At 51.3% G+C, this 22,514-nt stretch overlaps 1 protein-coding gene across 1 annotated transcript in view; it reads right to left on the reverse strand.

The window, feature by feature from the left end:
* Positions 1-22,514, reverse strand: part of LOC119956527 (beta-1,3-N-acetylglucosaminyltransferase lunatic fringe-like) — a 73,083-nt gene that overhangs the window by 13,010 nt on the left and 37,559 nt on the right. The window contains exons 2-4 of the mRNA XM_038783816.1: positions 17,725-17,773; positions 13,496-13,598; positions 9,786-9,939 (exon numbers count right to left, since the gene is read on the reverse strand). Coding sequence (XP_038639744.1) covers positions 9,786-9,939; positions 13,496-13,598; positions 17,725-17,773 — 306 coding nt within the window. The remainder of the gene's footprint in view (positions 1-9,785; positions 9,940-13,495; positions 13,599-17,724; positions 17,774-22,514) is intronic.

Raw genomic sequence — 22,514 nt, forward strand, 5'->3', positions numbered from 1 at the left:
GCACCAGAAGCCCGCATGGGTAAATGAAGGCAAGAGCAGCCCTCAACAGAAAGGACAGGAATGCTATAACTGTGGACAGTTAGGGCATTGGGCAAAAGAGTGTAATGCACCCCAGCGATCTCAGAGAGGCCAGCAGACAGGCACTCTGAACCGCAACAAAGCAAAACCCATCCACAATGTAGCAGTACAGTCAGGACCCACCAATGTGGACGAGACGAACTGACGGTGTTCGGGCTCCCCCACTTGGGTCTGTGACACACTATGGGACTCATCAGGGAGGCCCGTAGTCACGGCAAAAGTCAAAGGGAAGCCCATAGAGTTACTGTGGGACACAGGAGGATCCCGCACCACCATTAACTCCACAACCACGGCACACGCAGACACGTGGCCGACCACCTCCACCATCACACTTAGCGGGTTCACCGGACACTCGCAGCAGGGACATATCACAGCACCCGTAGCGATCCAGCTAGGGAACATTAGCACAAGGCACCCCGTAGTTTTAGTAAATCTTCCCCGGACAGCAGAGCACATCCTGGGGATAGATTTTATGAACGCTCATAGCTTGTCGTTCGACCCAGTGAACCAGTGTGTCTGGCGAATGGCGAGATCAGACAGAGCCCCAGCCACCCTCACAGTAGGAGACTACGCTAATCGGATTAGCGCAGTGGGAGAGTACTCATTCGACCTGACTACACTCCACACCGACCGACAAATTAAGGCCCTACTAAACAAACACAGGACAGCATTTGCAAGTCACCGTCATGACTGTGGCAGAATGACTGGACAAGTTCATGTTACCGGACAGGACCCCCGACCGCAAAAGCAGTATAGATTTCCCCTTGAAGCAGAGGTGGAAATAGAAAAAGTTATAGGCAGCTTGTTGGACCAAGGTGTACTGAGAACGGTAGCCTCCACCAACAATGCCCCTATTTGGCCAGTGAGGAAGCCCGATGGATCATGGCGTCTGACCATCGATTATCGGGAACTCAACAAAGTAACCCCCGCAGTAGGCCCAACGGTAGCTACTAGTCCCGAGACCATGCTCAAGCAGGGTCTCAACGCCAAGTACTTCACGGTATTGGACATCAGTAATGGATTCTGGTCAATACCATTGGCAAAAGCGTGCCAATACAAATTCGCATTCACTTTCAAAACTCAGCAGTACACGTGGACATGCCTCCCACAAGGATTCCACAATTCACCCTCCATTTTCCACTGACAGCTGGCAAGTGGATTAGAGAAATTTTCCCGACCCGATTGTCTGGTACAGTATGTAGACGACCTACTACTGCAGACAGACACAAAGGCAGAGCACATTTCGCTTCTGGCCGAACTCCTGGAACTCTTAACTGAAATTGGCTGTAAAGTTAACCCGAAAAAGGCCCAAATATTGGAAAGTAAAGTGATGTATTTGGGATCAGTCATCACGCACGGCAAACGCGAGATCGAATTCAAAAGAATTGATTCGATCGTCAAATTGCCCCTTCCCCAAAATGTATCAGCCCTCCGGTCGTTTTTAGGACTGGTTGGCTATTGTCGGAACCACATCGACGGATTCGCGACAAAAGCCGCCCCACTTTCAGACCTCCTTAAGAAAGGAGCCCCCTGGGAATGGCTTCCGCAGCATACAGGCGCTGTGGAAGAGTTGAAACGAGCCCTTAGTGCAGCACCCGCGCTGCTAGTCCCCGACCAACTTTCACCGTACGCAATAGAGGTAGCGAGCACCGATCTGACCCTCTCGGCCGTGTTGCTTCAGGAACGGCACGAGCAGCTAAGACCAGTGGCTTATGCCTCCCGACTGTTAGACCCGGTAGAACAAGGATTTTCAGCCTGTGAGAGGCACCTCCTTGCTGTCTTCTGGGCAGTACAGTATTTCTCATACATCACCGGACTAAACCCCATTACTATTCTAACCGAACACACACCCACACAGCTACTACTAGACGGTCGACTGAAGGACGGTTCAGTTAGCCAGATTAGGGCAGCTAGGTGGACCCTACTTTTACAAGGACGGGACATTACAGTGAAACGGACACGCACACACACATACTTAGCTGACAACCTCCAATACCCCGGACAGCCCCATGACTGTGAAATTGTAGCTCCCCTGCATAGCACAGGACCCTTTTTAGCAAAAACACCCCCCAGGAAGATAGGGAACCCGAAACAAAGCCCCCAGCCCACAGACACGTGTGGACCCTTGAGGATTTATGTAGACGGTTCCTCCACAGTTTTAAATGGTGAGCGTATCACAGGATGCGGCATCTATGTAGAGGACGCGCAGGGGCGCGCTCTCGAAGAGATAGCTCTTAAGTTACCAGGTCACTTAGGCGCGCAGGCAGCAGAGCTAGCAGCCATAGCGTACATAGTGGACCACCCCGATTCTTTCCCCAGCCCAGCAGACATATATTCAGACAGCTTATATGTATGCAATAGCCTAACAGATTTTCTGCCCCTGTGGAGGACACGAGGTTTTGTCTCCGCAGACGGAAAACCCCTTCCATCAGCCCCCTTACTCCAGCATATCCTAGAGAAAGCGAAGGACAGGACCTTCGGCATTATAAAAGTTCGAAGCCACCATAGGTCATCACCCCCTGGGAATGTAAAAGCCGACGCGTTGGCTAAGGCAGGTTCCAGGAGAGGACACTTATGGACCCCCCCAGCTAGCGCACCAGCTAGCGCCCCTGTGAGCGCAGTCCAAGTCTCACAGACTGATATTAAAGATCTCGTGGCAGCACAGAAACAGGACGGAGACCTCAGGGAGGTTTTCAAGGGAAACTTTGTGCCTGCTTACGAGCACTTTAAACACACACTGACCACACATGAGGGTGTGATCATTAAGGACCAACTTTATGTGGTTCCACAGCAGGACAGGAATCAGATGATTGCCTTGTTCCATGACGGACACGGGCATCAGGGAATTGATGCAACAACGAGGCACCTCAGGCAACTCTGTTGGTGGCCTAATCTCAGGAATGATGTAACGCACTACATAGAGAATTGCCTGATTTGTGCTCAGAATAACCCGGAGAGGTATTCTAAGAAAGCACAACTTCGGCATACTCGCCCAGTTAACGGCCCTTGGACAAACCTCCAGATCGACTTTATAGGTCCATTGCCCCCTTGTCGGAATGGCTATAAATACGTTCTGGTGGTGATAGATACCTTTACCAAGTGGGTAGAGGCATTTCCCTCACGAACAAATACAGCAAAGACAGCTGCAAAGATCCTGACCCACCACATCTTCACGAGATGGGGTTTACCCCGAAGTATCGATTCGGACCAGGGATCTCACTTTACAGGACGGGTCATGAGGAACGTCCTGACAATATTCGGAATCAAACAGAACTTCCACATTGCGTATCATCCACAGTCCAGCGGGATTGTGGAGCGCATGAATCGGACCCTAAAAACTACCCTCAGGAAAATGGTTCAAGAGAACAATTCCACATGGGATTCAGTGCTCCCATTTGCACTTATGTTCATAAGGAACACTGTCTCCACATCGACAGGATACACACCACACACACTCATGACCGGACGCCCTATGAAAGGTACAGAATTCCTTTTAGGACTGGACATGACAAGCCCCGAAGTGACGGCCCTCACACATGAAAAGGCAGTTAAAGATCTAGTTGAGACTGTGAGGTCTGCACAGCTCGCAGCCGCAGTCCAGCTAGGGAAACGCCGACAGCAACGTACTGCCTGTTTCAATAAGACCGTCCACACCACAGAATTCCAGGTTGGGCAACAGGTAATGTTATCTGTTTATAACCCCAGCAGTTTTTTGGCTCCAAAATATTCCGGTCCCTACTCAATTTCGGACAAAATTAGCCCCTCCGTTTACAGGATAAAGTATCCTAATGGGAAGACCGCGTGGTTCCATATAAACCAGTTAAAGGCATATGGAACACAGGCCAACCATGCTCACCATGTCCTGCTGGATGCAGCAGAACACTTCACCCCGCCCACCAGAGACACTTTTCCACCATCCCCCTCACAGACCAGTTCATCAACGGACTCGCCCACGACTCCGCCCACAGACCACTACAGACCACGCCCCGACACGCCCACAAGCTGCCACAGCAGAGACAGTAGGACAGACACTGACTCGGAAGACAGCGACACCACACAGCCATACAGCCCACACTGCACCAACTACGACCCCGACTCCAGTGACCCCATGGAAGTCACTTACCTCAAATATCCAGAACCACCACCCGACCCCGACTACCCCGACAACACACTCGACGCTACACAATGGCACAGGGACAATTCCTACAGACTTGTCCGCAATGACGAGAGTGACCCCCGGTCACACAATTCCAAAATAGCATGCCTGATCCACACAAGGGTGTGGGATCCGGGAGAGCAGGACGACACGGTGTCTGACTCCCGACACGGCAACCCCTTTGTGACCCTGTTCACAGAGGCAGAATCAAAGTGAGGTGTCCAGATGATGTAAGATAGGAATCGTTTGAGGGAAACGATGTCCTTTCTGATGGAACCTGCACGTATGTTTGTCTTCGTTTTATGTTTGTTTGTTTTCAGGAATGTAAATGTTTCAGTTGGAGGATGGACATCTTCTTTTCAGCTGAAAAGATTGTGACCACCTCACATACACGTTAGCTTGTCCGCAGATACCTTTGAGAACTTCGGTTTGATTGGAGATCTTTTCCAAAGTTGTAAGGCCACACGCCAAATAGTTTATCTGCAGATATTTCTGTGAACTTCAGTTGTATCCTCTGGTGAACCGACACGGTTCACGACTTGTTCCCTGTTTTCAGAACGGAGCATCTTGGCTCCATTGTTTTTAGGTGCCCCTCTATTCGGCGAAATAGAGGCTGCAAGTCATGGTCAACACATTCGTACCCGTTTCTTTCCGGGTTACTCAGGCAGTGGACAAACGGCACTGAGGACCCGCCCTGTCTGAGAACCAACCCTTGGTCAGCCAAGCTCGGGTATGGCACAGCACGCCCTACCCGGGGATTCCATCCAACTCGTACCCGTAGCGGCCCATACGCAACTCATTCGGATGTTTGTTTCCAAGTTTGTTTTCATTTTACGTTAGGTAGCCCTTCGGCCGCCATCCCACATGCTATTTACATCCGGAAACATTCGGATGGTAAATCAGCAAAGCCTGCGAGACGGCTCGCAGAAGGAAGGATTGTTAGGTGTATGCTGGTCTTTAAATTCGCTTTTTTGAAAAAAAAAATGAGGGGAGTCACAGGGTGTGACTTAGCCAGTCATTTTAAAGGGTCAATTGGGTTTTGAAAGACAGATGCACTAACAAGTAAAGGTCTTAAACTGTGTATTGACAGATACTGTGCTTGATCCCAAAGGTTTCAAAGGACGAGACAGAGGTCGAAGCCAGGATTGTCAATACCGGAGGAAGAAGGAAGAGAAAGAAGAAGAACAACAAAAGATGATGGAAGCCCACTTATTACTGTTTAATGTCATATGTATATGTGTGGAAACAAGACACGTTTCCCCCACAACCCCCACCGTAAATGTTAGTACAACAAACCCCCAGTGCTCAGCTCTGATCAGCGAGGTTCAGACCTGGTGTACTAAATTCATGACGTGGTACTCCATGTCCTACATAATCGAATCACTGTTGGTGATCGCGATCCTCATCATCCTAGTGCAGACCCTCAGGTTGAGGAAATGGAAGAGGAGAGCCTCTCGTTCCAGCACCTCACCCATCTATAGAGTTCAATCCCCCATCTTCGGATTCCACCAAACCCCTCAACCCCTCACTGATTACAACACTCTGTAAATAAAATTCAGCCATGTATTATATTGTTCCATACTCGACTGCCGAGTTGGGAAGTGATGTTGTGGTGTGAATGGTTAAGGTTTTAGAGTGATTAAATGTTTAAGTTAAGGTTAAGGTTAATAGTGATAGGTAGAGGTTCCCAGTTGTAGTAATGCATGTCCCTTTGACATAGGGCCAAGTAGAAATGTTAGTTAAAAATTTTTTTCTCTTCTTCCCATAGTTTAGAACAGAGTAGAACAGGAACTGGCAAGAGGTCAGAACACAAGGAAGGCAAAGTACATAGGTGATCCTTCACAATAGTATGATTGTGAGGATCACAAGGAGGGAATGTAGCCATGCTGGCCACGCAAAATGGACACTGAGCCAAACTAAAATGGAAGACTGCTGGGAAACAGACAGTTTAGCCAGAACAGCAGTCTGCAAAGAGCAGTTTGCATTCTGCAGCAGCAGAAACCAGTTTGGGCTCAGGTGAAAAGACCTTAGCTAGGTGCAAATGGCAAAACGCTTTGCATGCTAATGAGGCCATCAGACTTGAACACCCACACAATAGATACATTTGGTTCTGAATGGACACATTCTAATCAAGACCCAGACATCGAGGCACCAGAAACCTCCAAACAAAAGGACATAAGAAACGCCCCCTCCATCACGGAGACCCCCTCGCATTGGGGAATTAATCCAGTATCGATAAGAAATTGATCCAATAGGTAGAGCCCGCCCGAGAAGAGGGAAGGACAATGGAACCCCTATAAAAGATAGGGACCTCGTGTTGTCCGGTCTGTTAAACCCGTGCTCCGGCTCCGACTGACATCGCGCATCCTGACTCCAGCCGTTGAGCACCAGCCGCCGAAACCGTAAGTTCAACGCTCGCTACGCGATCCAAGCCCACTAGACTCCCAAGTACCAGAACGCTTGCTGAAGGCTGCAGACAAAACCAGGACGAAGGCCTCGTTCTCTGACCTTGCCTGTTCCTGTTAGATAAGTATTCTGTTTGCTTAAGTTTAGTTGTAGCTTAGTCTCTTAGTGCGTGCATGAGTATTTATTATAACTGTATAATAAATATTGATCGTTTGAACTTTACTAATCGGTGTATCGTCTTTATTACTTTGAACTTGACCTTGGAATACTTGTGACGTTGCCTATACGGCAGCTGGCGACTCCAGAGCTAAATAATTACATAGAACAGAGCCTAGCAGTGTTAAGCACACGTCGAACTCGGAGGCGTGTTAATACACTCCAATAAACGCGTTTTACGCCCATAGTAAAACGTGCAACACACCTCGAGTGCCCCAATCCGCAGGGTGACGGACCAAACACTGGAAAGCGAGGTTAAAGCTGGGTGGCTCGCTTCTCGGCCGGCGCAGACGCGACGGGCCGAGTGGCCTCCAGAGATGTACAGTTTAGGTGCATTGGCCGAGTTAAATTGGCCCTTTGCCGTGCAGGTTGGGTGGGGTTGCGGGGATAGTGTAGGTGAGTGGGCCAAGGTAGGCTCCCTATTCAGAGGAGTCGGTGCGGACTTAGTGGGCCGAATGGCCTCCTTCTGTACCACAGGGTTCTATGATCCCTCTGCCGTAAACTTCCTACGATTGTGTGAAGCTTCATTCAGGGTCGCCTGCAGATACACGTTCAGCCACTGGGTGGAGCTTGAGCTTCAGGTTCCCGCGACCATCATTGCTGACAACACAGGGAATCCCAAACTCCCTGGGAAAGGCACATGGAAAACCTGCCAAAAGAGTGCAGTGGAATTCGAGCTTCCCTCCACGGTTAGGAACTGCAATTTTCCACAATGGATCTGGATCAGAGACAGGGAAATAATAATTTACACCAACAGTTTAGACACCAGCTGCGGCCGAGCTGGTACCACTCACACCTCGGGAGTCGGGCTGTGAACTCAAGGCCCAGCCCAGAGGCTTGGGCACCAAAATGTAGGCCGACGTGCAGCGTACTGAGGGAGCGCCGCACTGTCCGAGCTGCGGCTTTCGGATGTGATGTTAGACCCCACGTCCTCCTCAGCGGACTGGGAAAAGATCTCATGGCGCTGCGCTTGGAGGAGAACCCCGTGCCAATATTTATCTTCGGAATCGATACCGCACAAAAATAAAAAACAGTTTGGCCGGTTGTGGTCACAGTGCTATTTACGGGATCTTGCTGTGGGAAAAGTCAGCTGCCGGGTTTCTACATTCCAACAGTGACTGCCCCTCGGAAGCACTTCATTGGCTGCGGAATGCTTCGGCAATCCCGAGAGTGTGAACGGCGCTCTATCAATGCGCGTCTTTCTTTCCACCTCCGATTCCTGCACAGTGCTGCTTCCTCGAAGTGCCCGTTGGGTTCAGGGTGGAGCCAAAGGTCAGTTCCTTTCGTTGTCAGAGACAGCGCTCACTCACGGTCGGGAAAGATGAATAGGCGCCCACCGGTGTCCATTAAACTGTACCCCAGTGAGGGAGCTGCGAGCCAACAGAACTAGGATTGAGGGCAAAGTATGATCCAGAACAATGGACGACCTTCCTGCACTTCAAGTAGCAATATGGAACCCTTAATGTGTGCCCGAGGGCGAGAACAGCACAATGATTCCCTCGGTACTGCACTGGAGTATTAGCCAAGGTTACTATCCCCACTTCCAGCAGCAAGGGGGCGGGTTTAGCTCACTGGGCTAAATCGCTGGCTTTTAAAGCAGACCAAGCAGGCCAGCAGCACGGTTCGATTCCCGTACCAGCCTCCCCGGACAGGCGCCGGAATGTGGCGACTAGGGGCTTTTCGCAGTAACTTCATTGAAGCCGACTCGTGACAATAAGCGATTTTCATTTTCATTTCATTTCAAGACTTGAAGCAAAACCTCCTGACTCCACGCCAATCGTCCGGTCAACCAAACCAGGCCAATGCTGACTGTAACCAATTGGCATTGGCACAGACAGTATTGGCACTGCCAGCATAAGTCAACCACACGGTCAGGTATCCCCCACGAACACGGTCCATCCCGCCACCCACATGCAAGGGCATAGCACCTCCCACTGCCCTCTGCCCCCACAAACAGGTGGAACGGCACGGTGGCGCAGTGGTTAGCACTTGTGCCTCACAGCGCCAGGGACCCGGGTTCGATTCCAGCCTCGGGTGACTGTGCAGTTTGCACTTTCTCCCCATGTCTGTGTGGGTTTCCTCCGGGTGCTCCGGTTTCCTCCCACAGTCCAAAGGAGCGCAGGTTAGGGGGATTGGCTACGCTAAAATTGCCCCGTAATGTCCCAAAATGTGCAGGTTAGGCAGGAGAGTGGGCCCAGGGAGGGCGCTCTTTCGGAGGGTCGGTGCAGACGCGATGGGCTGAATGGCCACCTTCTGCACAGTAGGGATTCTATGGATTCAAATGGAATTGGCCTCCTTCAGTGATGTAAATTTTTGCGAGTCAGCACAGTAGCACAGTGGGTAGCACTGTTGCTTCACAGCGCCATGGTCCCAGGTTCGATTCCTGGCTTGGGTCACTGTCTGTGCGCAATCTGCACATCCTCCCCGTGTCTGCGTGGGTTTCCTCCGGGTGCTCCTGTTTCCTCCCACAAGTCCTGAAAGACGTGCTTGTTAGGTGAATTGGACATTCTGAATTCTCCCTCTGTGTACCCGAACAGGCGCCGGAGTGTGGCGACTCGCGGAATTTCACAGTAATTTCATTGCAGTGTTAATGTGAGCCTACTTGTGACACTAAAGATTATTATTATTATTATAATTGTAAATCAGGGCAGCACGGTGGTCTAGTGGTTAGCACAACCGCCTCACGGCGCTGAGGTCCCAGGTTCGATCCCGGCTCTGGGTCACTGTCCGTGTGGAGTTTGCGCATTCTCTCCGTGTCTGCGTGGGTTTCGCCCCCACAGCCCAAAAACGTGCAAGCTAGGTGGATTGGCCACGCTAAATTGCCCCTTAATTGGAAAAATGATTGGGTACTCTAAATTTATAAAAAAAAAATTATAATTGTAAATCCAGCGCAATCCTTTTTTTGAAAAATATTCTTAAAGTCGCTCACTGTTTTATTGTTAGGCAATTTTTCAGACGCCTCGATTGGTCGGTCCAGGCTGGGCTTCCCAATGTAAATGTCCTGCGTCGGGGAGAAGCTTGACAGCAGGTTCAGGAGGGCTCTCATGTTGACGTAGTTATCATCATCGACGTGGCAAAACCACCTGGAGAAGGACGAGAAAGAGGGCAGAGGGTTAGAGCCGGACAATACACAACGAGATAAAGCGCGCAGGCACTAAACGGGGGCAACTCAGGCGGAACGCCCTGAGCTCCGCGGATGCCCTGAACAGACTGGTGATGCCCCCCCCCCCCCCCCCCCTCTCCTCTCCCCTCCCCTCAAGACGGTGTTACATTTGCAGCTACAGAATCCAAGCTAGGAGGAAGGTGATGAGAACTTGTTTTGAGAGGCGAGGTATCGGAGAGGAGAATCCCAACAACTCGAGGTCGGTACCTTGACCAAAGTCCGGACTCAAATAGGGGAACGTTGTCAAGTGGTTGTGTTGAGGAGTGGGCAGCGGCGCCTCTCTCTCTCCTCGGGACAGTTTGCACTCGGTCACTGTTTAATTTGCTCAAATCGGTTTTGGCGCCTTCCAGCTCGTCGATGTGTTTCCTGCTCCCACCTCAGTGTCACGCGCGCCATTCAATCTCCCGCCGTCTTCGACATTTAACGTTTGCGGCGATGCCGGGCAGTTGCGTTGCTCGTGTTCTGGATGGAGGCCTCAGGAACCAGGCTTCAAATCCCCAACCCTCAACCCGACAGAGTAACTAAAATGTGAAGCCCGGCAGGATGTGGGTGGGCAGCGAAAGGCAGCGGAGGCCGAGAGATGGTGCGATTGCAAGTGTTCGACAGTCTTGCAGAGGGACAGCGATCAGGTGAGAGAGAGTCGAAGGGCAGCACGGTGGCGCAGTGGTTAGCACCGCTGGCCCATGGCGCCCAGGTCCCGTGAGGCAGCAGTGCTAACCCTCGCCTTCATCAACATCAACTGCCGGCCCATCAACTTGCTTCAGACGTGACGCGATAAACCCGGCTCTGGGTCACTGTCCGTGTGGAATTTGCACATTCTCCCCGTGTTTGCGTGGGTTTCGCCCCCACAAACCAAAGATGTGCAGGGCAGGTGGATTGGCCAGGCTGAATTGCCCCTTAATTGGAAAAAATGAATTGGGTACTCTAATTTTATTTTATAAACAGGTGAAAGAGTGGACCGAAATTTCACTCAATGCCTCCATTTCGTCCATTATAACAACAGCCATTTGGGATCAGTTAGCACTTGTAGGATACATAGATTGATGCCATGAGCTCCTGAAGTCATGATGGATTTTGGGTGAGTCGACATTGAGCTAGCACGGGGTATGAGTGGCAATAGGGTGGGTGGGTGCGTGGGGGGATGAGCGGGATGTGAGGATTGGGGACCTAAAATCTTGCAAAACAATTGGGAGCAAGCACCGGAGAAATGAGAGGGCCTTCTAAAGAAGCCATCTTGGCACTTGTCCGCCCATGTCCTGCAAGCATTTGCTTCTGACATTGGCAAGACTGGTCCCATCCACACCCAGCCACCCTCTGGACCCTCCACCAAGGGAGATCCGGCGAGTCAGCATATTTCATGAGCTGAGCTTCCAGTTAGTAGGAAAATCTAATTAGAACATAGAACATAGAACAGTACAGCACAGAACAGGCCCTTCGGCCCTCAATGTTGTGCCGAGCCATGATCACCCTACTCAACCCACGTATCCACCCTATCCCCGTAACCCAACAACCCCCCCCCCCTTAACCTTACTTTTATTAGGACACTACGGGCAATTTAGCATGGCCAATCCACCTAACCCGCACATCTTTGGACTGTGGGAGGAAACCGGAGCACCCGGAGGAAACCCACGCACACAGGGGGAGGACGTGCAGAATTTACACAGACAGTGACCCAGCCGGGAATCGAACCTGGGACCCTGGAGCTGTGATTCTTGAGGTTCGCATGGAGCAACACAGAAAAATAAGCACCACTCCGAAATCTTCATCTCATTGTGACAATGGGATTCGTCCACTGCCATCAGCATTCATTCCCTCCAGCACCATCATACAGTGACATCCGTGTGCACCATCTACAAGATACCTCACCAAACTCACCAAAGCTCCTTCAACAGCACCTTCCCAACCCCATGACTGTTACGAGACAGAAGGACAAGGGCAGCAGATACCTGGGAACCCCACCACCTGGAGGTTCCCCTCCATGTTCACTCACCACCCTGACCTGGAAATATATTGGCCGTTCCTTCACTGTCTGCGGGTCAAAATCCTGGAACTCCCTCCCTAACAGCACTGTGGGTGTACCTACACCCCATGGGAGTGCAGCGGTTCAAGAAGTCGGCTCACCGCCACCTTTCCAAGGGGCGATTAGGGGACGGGCGATAGACGGCGAGCTAACCGGCGGACGCTCACATCCCGTGAATGAATTTTGAAACTCGCATTCGGGGCGGGATTTACCGGCTGTTCATGCCGGTGGGGAATTCCGGTCCGCACGCCAGCGCACGGTTTTCCGGCAATGTGGGGGGTGGGGGGGGGGGGGGGGAGTGGGGTGCAGTCAACGGGAGATACCGTTGACAATGGCGGGATGGGTAGATCCTGTTTGCGGGCCCCCTCTGCCGCCGTGAAACACACGGGCGAATGTATCACCGGCCCTACATTACCGGATTCGGGCAGGGTGACAGGAGCAATTATGCGTTTCTCTGATTCTGGTGCAGATGGTGGACACCACTGTTTCATGGCGATTGGTTTCTTGGACTGGATGGGGGTGTAGAGCGGTATTGTCCAGTGTCCCAGGGCTCGGCACTCGGACCCTTGCTGGTTTTGAGATACGATGTCTTAGACTTTGGTGCAGTGAGGTAGATGGTGGACTTCAAGACAGGCTGCTGGAACGGGCAGACATATATCACCCCCCCAGTCTGTGTGAAGTTGTGTGCTCCCTCCGTGAGTCTGTGCGGGTTTCCTCCGGGTGCTCCGGTTTCCTCCCACAAGTCCGAAGAGGTGCAGGTTAGGTGGTTTGGCCATGATAAATTGCAACTTCGTGTCCAAAGGTGAGGTCACGGGCTTCCAGGGGCTAGGGTGGGGGCTGGGTAGGGTGCTCTTTCAGAGGGAGAGGGTCCCGAAGGGATTCACCAGGGCCGGGGCCCAGCTGCTCCAGGGGCGGGGCCAGGCAGCACAGGGGCGGGACCAGACAGCACAGGGGGCGGGGCCAGGCAGCACAGGGGGCGGGGCCAGGCTACTCCGGGGGCGGGAGAAAGATAAACCGCAGTGATGTAAGGCAGTGAGACTAATTGGAGCTGTCCGAGCAGAGACTTGATTGATCGAATGGCCTCTTTCTGTGCTGTACTATTCTAGCCCATGGTGAAGAATGAAGGACAGGTACATTTACGGAGAAGCTATAAATTCGAGGGAGAAAGGGATATAGGGCACGAGCTGAATGGTTTTAGTCTGTGCCGCATTACTCAAATCATTATTATGGCTCATGCTACGGGTCTCAATATTGACCCTCCTCATTCACAGAGCCTCCATCAACATATTTATGTGTTTGGGGGGGTGGGGGGGACCCACGCAAACACAGGGAGAATGTGCAAACTCCACACGGACAGTAGCCCAGAGCCGGGATCGAACCCGGGTCCTCGTCGCCATCAGGCAGCAGTGCTAACCCTAAGCCTTCATCAACATCAACGGCCGGCCCGACAACTTACTTCAGACGTGACGCGATGAACACATCATACTCGGCGGCCATCTTGCAAGACAAGGCTTGGCGGCTGTGCGCTGACGAGCAGTTGGTATTGATCACGCGGTGACCTGTGTGGAGAGAAAGGAATGGCGCATAGTATCACCACGATGAACAATTCCGAGCGGAGATCCTGGCCTGTGGACTGGATTGGCTCTACTTGGGGCCAAACGACTGTCTTGCCATTTTCTTAGATCGACCGCGTGGCATTTACCAACAGGCGGGCGTCCACCTTTCCACCACCCTCCCTTTCTTGCCTCTGCCCCGGTCATTGCTTCCCTGTATCTGTCGGTCTGTTTATCTATCTCCCAAAACAAACCATGATTGCAGTACGAGAGCAAATATGTTTCAAAATTACTGCATTTTTTAAAAAAACGCTTGTGGATTACTGAAGTCTTGAAAGGAGTTACATAAAGACAAAGGGCCCAATCTCTCATGAGGTTTCCGTTGCTCGGGAAGCCTCGGGAGATCTATCGAGACCCCGCGAGACGTCGCGATCTGGATCTCGCACTCACTGAGCGGGGATCCAAATTTGCATACTTTTTTTTTCATAAATTTAGAGTACCCAATTCATTTTTTCCAATCAAGGGGCAATTTAGCGTGGCCAATCCACCTAGCCGGCACATCTTTGGGCTGTGGGGGCGAAACCCACGCAGGTATGGGGAGAATGTGCAAACTCCACACGGACAGTGACCCAGGGCCATGATCAAACCGTGAGGCTGCAGTGCCAACCACTGTGCCGCCCTGCTGCCCAGAAATTTGCATACTTAAGTGAGTAGTTAGCCTCACTTAAACACAGTAAGAAGTCTTCCGACACCAGGTTAAAGTCCAACATGTTTGTTTCAAACACTAGCTTTTGGAGCGCTGCTCCTTCCTCAGGTGAAGGAGGAAGGTGTACCCGAGGAAGGAGCAGCGCTCCGAAAGCTAGTGTTTGAAACAAGCACGTTGGACTTTAACCTGGTGTTGGAAGACCTCTTACTCTGCTCACCCCAGTCCAACGCCGGCATCTCCACATCATCACTTAAAACACGTCTGCGCCGGAGCGTCCCAAAGCCCTAGATTAGATAACCGTGCCTGGGAGACGTCGTCATGGCGCCTTTTAGTACTGGCCCACACAGACATGGACCAAAGGTAACGCCCCCTGGGGGCGGGAGTGGTCTCCCAGGCCATCGGAGGCCCCCGGGTGGTTGGGCTCCGGGCGGGGTGGCAGTCTGGCACTCCCGCTGCCACCCGGGCATCCTGGCAGTGCGCCAAGGTAGGTGCAGCCTCTGCCGCGCATTCCTCGCCGAGGCCCAAAAAATACCCAGAATCCCGTTTGACAGCGGGGTCATTCTCGACACTGCAGGCGCCGGTAAACACCCCGCTGAACGCGGCCAAAATGGGACTCTTATTTTCCCGTTAAATCGTGCCCAAGATCTTTTCCTCTTGGGAGTCCATTCAGTTGCCCATTCAAACTACTTCAATTCAACAGTTGATTCCTGGTAACGTACTGCTCCCCTGATTATCGGTATTAAAATGCCACACTGGACATTTATTTTGCCTGGCGATCCTCCCTACATTTGTAAATAGAGAGCCAGAGAGTACGAGGGTGACGGAACGAGATAAGGGTTTTGTTAAAGTTGAAGTTTGTAGGCGGGATCCAAGACCAGTAAACGTGAAAGATGGGAGTAATCGAACCCCTGGTGCCAAAAACGTGAGGGGATCAGAGTGGCAGAGCAGTGGGAGGTTGGAGATCGATTTTTATTGTTTCGAGGGATGTAGGGTAGGCCAGCATTTATTGTCCGTCCCTTATTGCCCCTGAGAAGGTGGTTGGTCAGCTGCCTCCTTGAACAGCTGCAGATCGTGTGGTGTAGGTACATCCACGGTGCTGTTAGGCAGGGAGTTCCAGGATTTTGACCCAGCAACAGCGAAGGATATATTTCCACGTCAGGGTGGTGAGTGACTTGGAGGAGAACCTCCAAGTGGTGGGGTTCCCATGCATCTGCCGCCTTTGTCCTTTTGGGTGACAGAGGTTGTGGGTTTGGAAGGATCCTTGGTGAGTTGCTGCAGGGCATCTTGTAGAGGGTACGCACGGCTGCTACTCTGCGTCAGTGGTGGAGGGCATGAATATTGAATGTGGTAGATGGGGTGTCAATCAAGTGGGGCTGCTCCATCTGGATGGTACTGAGCTTCTTGAATATTGTTGGGGCTGCACTCATTCAGGCGAGTGGAGGGTAGTCCATCACACTCCTGACTTGTGCCTTGTCGATGGTGGGCAGGCTTTGGGGGAGTCAGAAGATGAGTTACTTACCGCAGGCTTCCCAGCTTCGGACCTGCTCCTGTAGCCGCAGCATTTATATGGCTGATCCAGTTCAGTTTCCGGTCAATGTGACCCTTCTGGATGTCGGTAATGGGGGATTCAGTGATGGTAATGCCATTGAACGTCAAGAGGCGATGGTTGGATTCGCTCTTGTTGAAGATGATCATTGCCTGACACTTTTCTGACACGTACATTATCAACACATTGTCCAGATCTGGACATATGGACATGGATTGTTTCAGTATCTGAGGAGTTGTGAATGGTGTTAAATATCGTGTAGTCATCAGTGGCCACCCCCACTTCTTTTTTTAAAAAATAAATTTAGAACACCAAATAATTTTTTTCCAATTAAAGGGCAAGTTAGCATGTTCAATCCACCTACCCTGCACATCCTTGGGTTTTGGGGGCGAAACCCATGAAAACACGGGGAGAATGTGCAAACTCCACACGGACAGTGACCCAGAGCCGGGATCGAACCTGGGACCTCGGCGCCGTGAGGCAGCAGGGCTAACCCTCTGCGCCACCGTGCTGCCCGACCATTCCCACTTCTGACTTATCACAGATCATTGATGAAGATGTTGGGCAGCATGGTAGCATGGTGGTTAGCATAAATGCTTCACAGCTCCAGGGTCCCAGGTTCGATTCCCGGCTGGGTCACTGTCTGTGTGGAGTCCGCACGTCCTCCCCATGTGTGCGTGGGTTTCCTCCGGGTGCTCCGGTTTCCTCCCACAGTCCAAAGATGTGCGGGTTAGGTGGATTGGCCATGCTAAATTGCCCGTAGTGTCCTAATAGTAAGGTTAAGGGGGGGGTTGTTGGGTTACGGGTATAGGGTGGATACGTGGGTTTGAGTAGGGTGATCATGGCTCGGCACAACATCGAGGGCCGAAGGGCCTGTTCTGTGCTGTACTGTTCTATGTTCTATGTTGTTGATGTTTGCAGTCATTAGTGACCATCCCCACTTCTGACTTATTACGGATCATTGATGAAGATGTTGATGTTTGCATCTAGTACGCCACCCTGCAAACTCCTGCAGAGATGTCCCAGGGTAGAGGTGGAGGGAGTGGATGTTGGAGTTGGTGGATGGGGTACCAGTCAAACGGTCTGCTTTGTCCTGGATGGTATTGAATGTTTTGAGTATTGTTGGAGCTGCACTCATCCAGTCAAGTGGAGAGTATTCCATCACTTGTGTCTTGTAGATGGTAGACAGACTATGGGGGAGTCAGGAGATTAGTTACTCGCCACAGGAGTCCCAGCCTCTGACCTGCTCTTGTTGCCACCTATGGCTGGTCCAATGTAGTTTCTCCTTAATGGCAACCACCTGATTCTATGACAACCACACAAGAACCATAGCTTTTTGTCTTAGTTGTGGAAATAAGGGGTCTTAGTAAATGTGGAGATTTGATGTGCGTCTGTGGGTCAGAAAAGACTCAACTATCATTCGAACTGGGTCTGTCTGAGAGAGTTTCAGTAGTCAGTTGCAATACAGCAAAATGCACGCCCAGATCCTGAATCTACAACCTTGGGTCTCCCTGGATTTCAGTTGATGGGGATGTGTTGAATCATACAATTATGAATCACAGAATTTATAGTGCAGAAGCAGGCCATTTGGCCCATCGGCTCTGCACCGACTCTTGGAAAGAGCACCCTACTAAAGCCAACATCTCCACCCCTAACCCCATAACCCCTCCGAACGCTTTGGACACTAAGAGGCAATTTAGCATGGCCAATCCACCTAACCGTTTAGGGGAACATGGATTTAAACATGATTTGCACCCCTGCGGACGCCCTCCCCGCACCTCCCTTGCCCGCTCTTGAGCCCCACACTCAAATGGTCCACGTACCACTGCCGTATACCCCAGGGAAACTGGTTTTCAACTATAAGGAAGAGAAGTCCTCACCTGTCCTTATCGTCAGCTCTTCATCCTCGTCGTCAGTGAAGATGTATGTCTGGACACCAAAAGAAAGACAAACTATTAGCACACTGTCTTCTAATTTCAATCTTAATTCAATCCATAATGGTTAGACTATCAAAAATCTCTCCAAAAATGGCCATCCGACTGTTGACAAGAGTTGTGGTGTAAATTCTCTTGTTCTAGTTTCCGTGAAGGTTCCTCCTTATGTGAAATGTTCAAAGGTGATGGGGAAAGAGCGGGGAGAGTGGAGTGTTCCACGAAAGAGTCAGCAGAGGCCGGATAGGTTGAATGGTCACCTTCTGGGCCTAATCATCCTTCTGGGAAACACACTAACAATCTTCCCACCACTTACAAAGCTGCAAGTGAGCGAGGAGCTGCACATGAAGCACGGCAATGGCTTCTGGGGCCTGCTTCACACGTGCAGCCTGAGGCCTCCATAACTCGTTGGAAGGTCCTTTTTTGTCTCACACGACGGTCTGGAGGCTCGTCTGGTTGAATGTCAATCTTTTATCATCTACGCTTAGCCATATGCATATCTCCTTACTTTCCCAAAAGAAGGTTCGGCATTTTTTAAAAGAAAATTATGAATGATTCACTTTATGAATATGATTCAATTTAAGGTGTCTGGAAAGGTGTTGGAGACCAGAATCCAAATGCACAATTCAGGAGAGGAAAGGAGGGACAATGGGCATCGTTAATAAAAATTAATGTCGCTTGTTTTCAATTTCCCCATCCAGGTCCTCCCTCGACAACTCTCAAGGTGACAAACTTTATGTTTGGATACAATTTTACCACGACAGGAAGAGTGAGGAGGAGAGGGGGCCAGCATGGTAGCATAGTGGTTAGCACTGCTGCCTCATGGCGCCAGGGACCTGGGTTCGATTCCAGCATTGGGTGATTGTCCAAAGTTATGCAAGTTAGGTGGATTGACCGTGCTAAAATTCCCCGTATTGTCTGAAGGTTAGGTGGGGATACATGGATAGAGCGGGGGGAGTGAGTCAATGCTCTTTCAGAGGGTCGGTGCAAACCCTTTGGGCCAAATGGCCTCCTTCTGGACTGTAGGGATTCTAGGAGTAAGGACAGGTAATTACAATTGTGCATGTGTGCGTGGGGAAGAGGACCTCTCACTTACTTCCCAATTTGACCAAGTGTAATTTTAAATTACTTTAAAATTGTAATGTCAGGCAGCCAGGACGGCTAACCCAGCTAGCGGGGTCCTTCTCTAAATATGGAGGTCAGGCTCTGGTTAGGCCATTATGTTCTAATCTACTTATGTGATTTTGAACCAAGGCCTGGACCGTTAGAGGTGTAATGTTGGTTCCCTCATCAGGCCTAACCTGCCGGGGGTTGGATTGAGGTCCAGAGGAGGCAGAGCATGATAATTCCCTCTGTGAAGTGGGAAATGTCCCGACAGGTCCTGCCTGCACACCTTGGGCCTACCTTACTCCCGCCTTCTTCTCCCTCTGTTCTGGACACTGCCCCGTAACCCCACCTCCCCAACCCAAACCCCAGCTCCCACCACATAACTGACGGCCGGGTCCATGTCTGTGGCCTACTTGCGTGCCCAAAAGCCTGCTCCCGGCAACGACTGCCGTGGGTTCGAACGGAACTCATCTTTTCAATATTTAAATGAGGTGGCCAGAGTTGAATGCTCTCCAGGGCCCCGTAAGTTTGTCACTCACCCCCTAGCCCCTTGCACAGAAAGATCCCATCACATGAGAATCGAGACCCGAGAGTCCAGAGCAGTGAGTGTCAACCTACTTGAGGGGCAGCAGGTTAAATAAAATAAAAATGGTACAACTTTGTCATCGCCTGACGTACGCGAGCACGAACCTCAAGGCAAATGGGTGACAATCCTGGCCTGAAATCTATCCTTTCCTCCCGAACCTATTACCATGACAACGGAACAGGGAAAAGTCAGGACCCAAACACGTGGCCAGTACGACACCTGTGATTTAGAGATTGGACCCCAAAGCCAGAGGCCCAAGAAGAGCAGTCAAAAAGACTATAACACAACTTCTGATCGTTACAGGACGAGGTGTGACGCTGGCTGGGCTGAGTGGAAGGCCTCTCGCTCCCCCCCCCCCCCCCCCCCCCCATCTCTCAGTCAGAACAGGAAGGTGGGCAGCAACAGTGCACGAGTCAGGCCACAGAAATAGCTGCATCGGCAAGCAGATAGGCCACCCGTTTCCTCTGTCACGCACTTTCCTTTAGGGCTGCTGTCTGCACCACAAGAGCAGCATTTCCTCAGAGAAGCCTTTCATTCGATCAGCTGCGGTAGCGGAACAGAAACAAGAGGTTTTCGAGCCACTCCTTCCCCCCCCCCCCCCCCCCCACCACCCCCGCCCCCAACCTCCGCCTGCCAACCCTGGAAAAAAAAAATCCCGCACTGAAATCCGAAGAAGAAAGCAAGCAGAGCTGATCCTGTTAACGCTTTTTGCCAGGGTCCCCCTCTCTCGCTTACAATGTGACAAACACAAGGCCTGTTCCACATGAATACACGGCGCTGTGTAAATTTTAACCAGCTGACGGGGGCCTATTCTGCGCCGGGAGGGGCAGCCGGGTTTGCCTGGCTTTAAGCAAAAGAGGCGCCCAGTTAGTTCGACAAAGGGTTTCCGCCCCTCAGGCCTCTCCGCTTCTTCCCTGCGTTCTTCCACCCTCTTCCTCGGCAACGGGATTTGGGCCTCAAGAACTGGACTGCGCCAGGCAGCGGCAGCAGAAACAGGCCGGAGTGGCCACTGGTGGACAGGAGAGTTCCGAAGGGGTGACCCCCAACATCAGCTTTGCGACCCTCTCTCCAAATAAGCAAGATGGGATCGTAAAGGACTTAGAAAGAAAGGATGGAGGTACTTAGAACACCCCACAAAACCACAGGACATCCCAAAGTGCTTTGGAAGTACTGAATCCCTGTAATTTAGGAACCAAATTACACGCTGCACACACAAGTGTTTTTAGGCTTTGAGTCAGAGGGGTTTCACGGCACAGAAAGAGGCCCTTCGGCCCATCGCAACTGCACTGGCCATCGGGCACCAATCTAGTCCAATCCCAGTTTCCAGTACTTGGTCTGCAGTCTCGTGCGCTGTTGCGTTGCAAGTGCTCATCTGAATGCTTCCTAAATACCGTGAGAATTCCCGCCTCTGCCACCCTGTCAGGCAGCGAGTTCCAGATTTCCCCCCCCCCCCCCCCTTCGGGTGAAGATGGTTGTCCTTTGGTTTCTCTCCTTTGAACAGAGAAGGCTGATGGGGTGGGTTGGAGGGAGTGGGGGGAGGGGGGGCGGTTGCTGGCTTGATGGAGGTTTTAAAATTGCGACGCATGGTGTAGGCAAAGCAAAAATGGTTCAACCTGTGTGGTAACCCAAAACTAGAAGCCATGATTACAAGTTAAATCCAATGAAGAATTCACGACAACTTTCTTTTTTTAAAATTAATTTAGAGTACCCAATTCATTTTTTCCAATCAAGGGGCAATTTAGCGTGGCCAATCCACCCACCCTGCACATCTTTGGGTTGTGGGGGCGAAACCCACGCAGACACGGGGAGAATGTGCAAACTCCACACGGACAGTGACCCAAGGCCGGGATCGAACCTGGGACCTCGGCGCCATGAGGCAGCAGTGCCAACCACTGTGCCGCCCTGCTGCCTGCGACAACTTCCTTTACGTACGAACGCACGAAATAGGAGAGATAAGCCATTCGGTCCCTTGAGCCCGGTCCTCCATTCTATACGTTATTGGCTGATACGTTTGTGTTTCGAATTCCACATTCCCATCTACCCCCGATGACCTTTGATCCTCCTCGTCTCTGTCCTAAAAGGACGACCCCTAATTTTAAAACATGGCCTCCCTCAGGAGTTCTGGCCTCCCCCACATTAGGAAACACCCTTCACACGTGTCGAGACCCATTCAGGGTCTTATCGACTTCAATTGAGTCACCCCGTCACTCGCTAAACTCCAATGGAAATGAGCCCAATCTGTCCAACCTTTCCTCAAAAGACATCCCGCTCATTCCAACTATCAATCTAATAAACCTCCTCTGAACCGCCTCCCACGAATTTACAACCTTCCTTCAACAAGGAGACCAAAACGGCACTCAGTATTCGAGATGTGATCTCGCCCACAGAGGGGCGAGAATTCGGAATTTCCCACCAACAAGGAATCGAGATGGATACGCCAGATGCTTAGAAGGAGAGATTCGATAAACACACAAGGAAGGAATAGGATGTGGCCACAGGGCAAGACAAAGAGTAGGGTTGTCAACGGCGATTCAATATCTTCCCGGAATTTAATCACATCGCCTGCCATTAGTCAACACACCCCAACCTTGTGACGTGCTGCCTTCCTCCCCGAACGGGAAAGCAAAGTGACTCTTCACCCAGTCGACCATCAGCCACTCAGCCTTCATTTCCCATTTTTAATATTTTTATGTCTGCCAAGGAGGAATGTTCCAAGAAAATGACAAAACCTTAAAGTCCCAATGATATTTTTCTGCAGGGTCGCAGTGTCCAGGAGATTGACCCTCAATTCCTGCAAACTCCAAGCCAATCCTGGAGGGTTGGTATCCGAGGGAGGCATCTGGGGGGGGTGGGGGAACGGCGCACAGCGAGACTACAAAAAGAGTTATACAAAGGCCATTTGCAATTGATGACCCAGGCTTCAAAGGTGATAGGAGCGCATTCGAACAGGAAAGAGAGTCCCGTTTTGGACACGTTTAATGGGGTGTTTATGGGCACCTGCGGTGCCGAGAACAACCCCGCTATCAAACCGGACTATTTTTATTGG

The sequence above is a fragment of the Scyliorhinus canicula genome, chromosome 23 (assembly GCF_902713615.1).
Source record: "Scyliorhinus canicula chromosome 23, sScyCan1.1, whole genome shotgun sequence".
Lineage (NCBI taxonomy): Eukaryota > Metazoa > Chordata > Chondrichthyes > Carcharhiniformes > Scyliorhinidae > Scyliorhinus > Scyliorhinus canicula.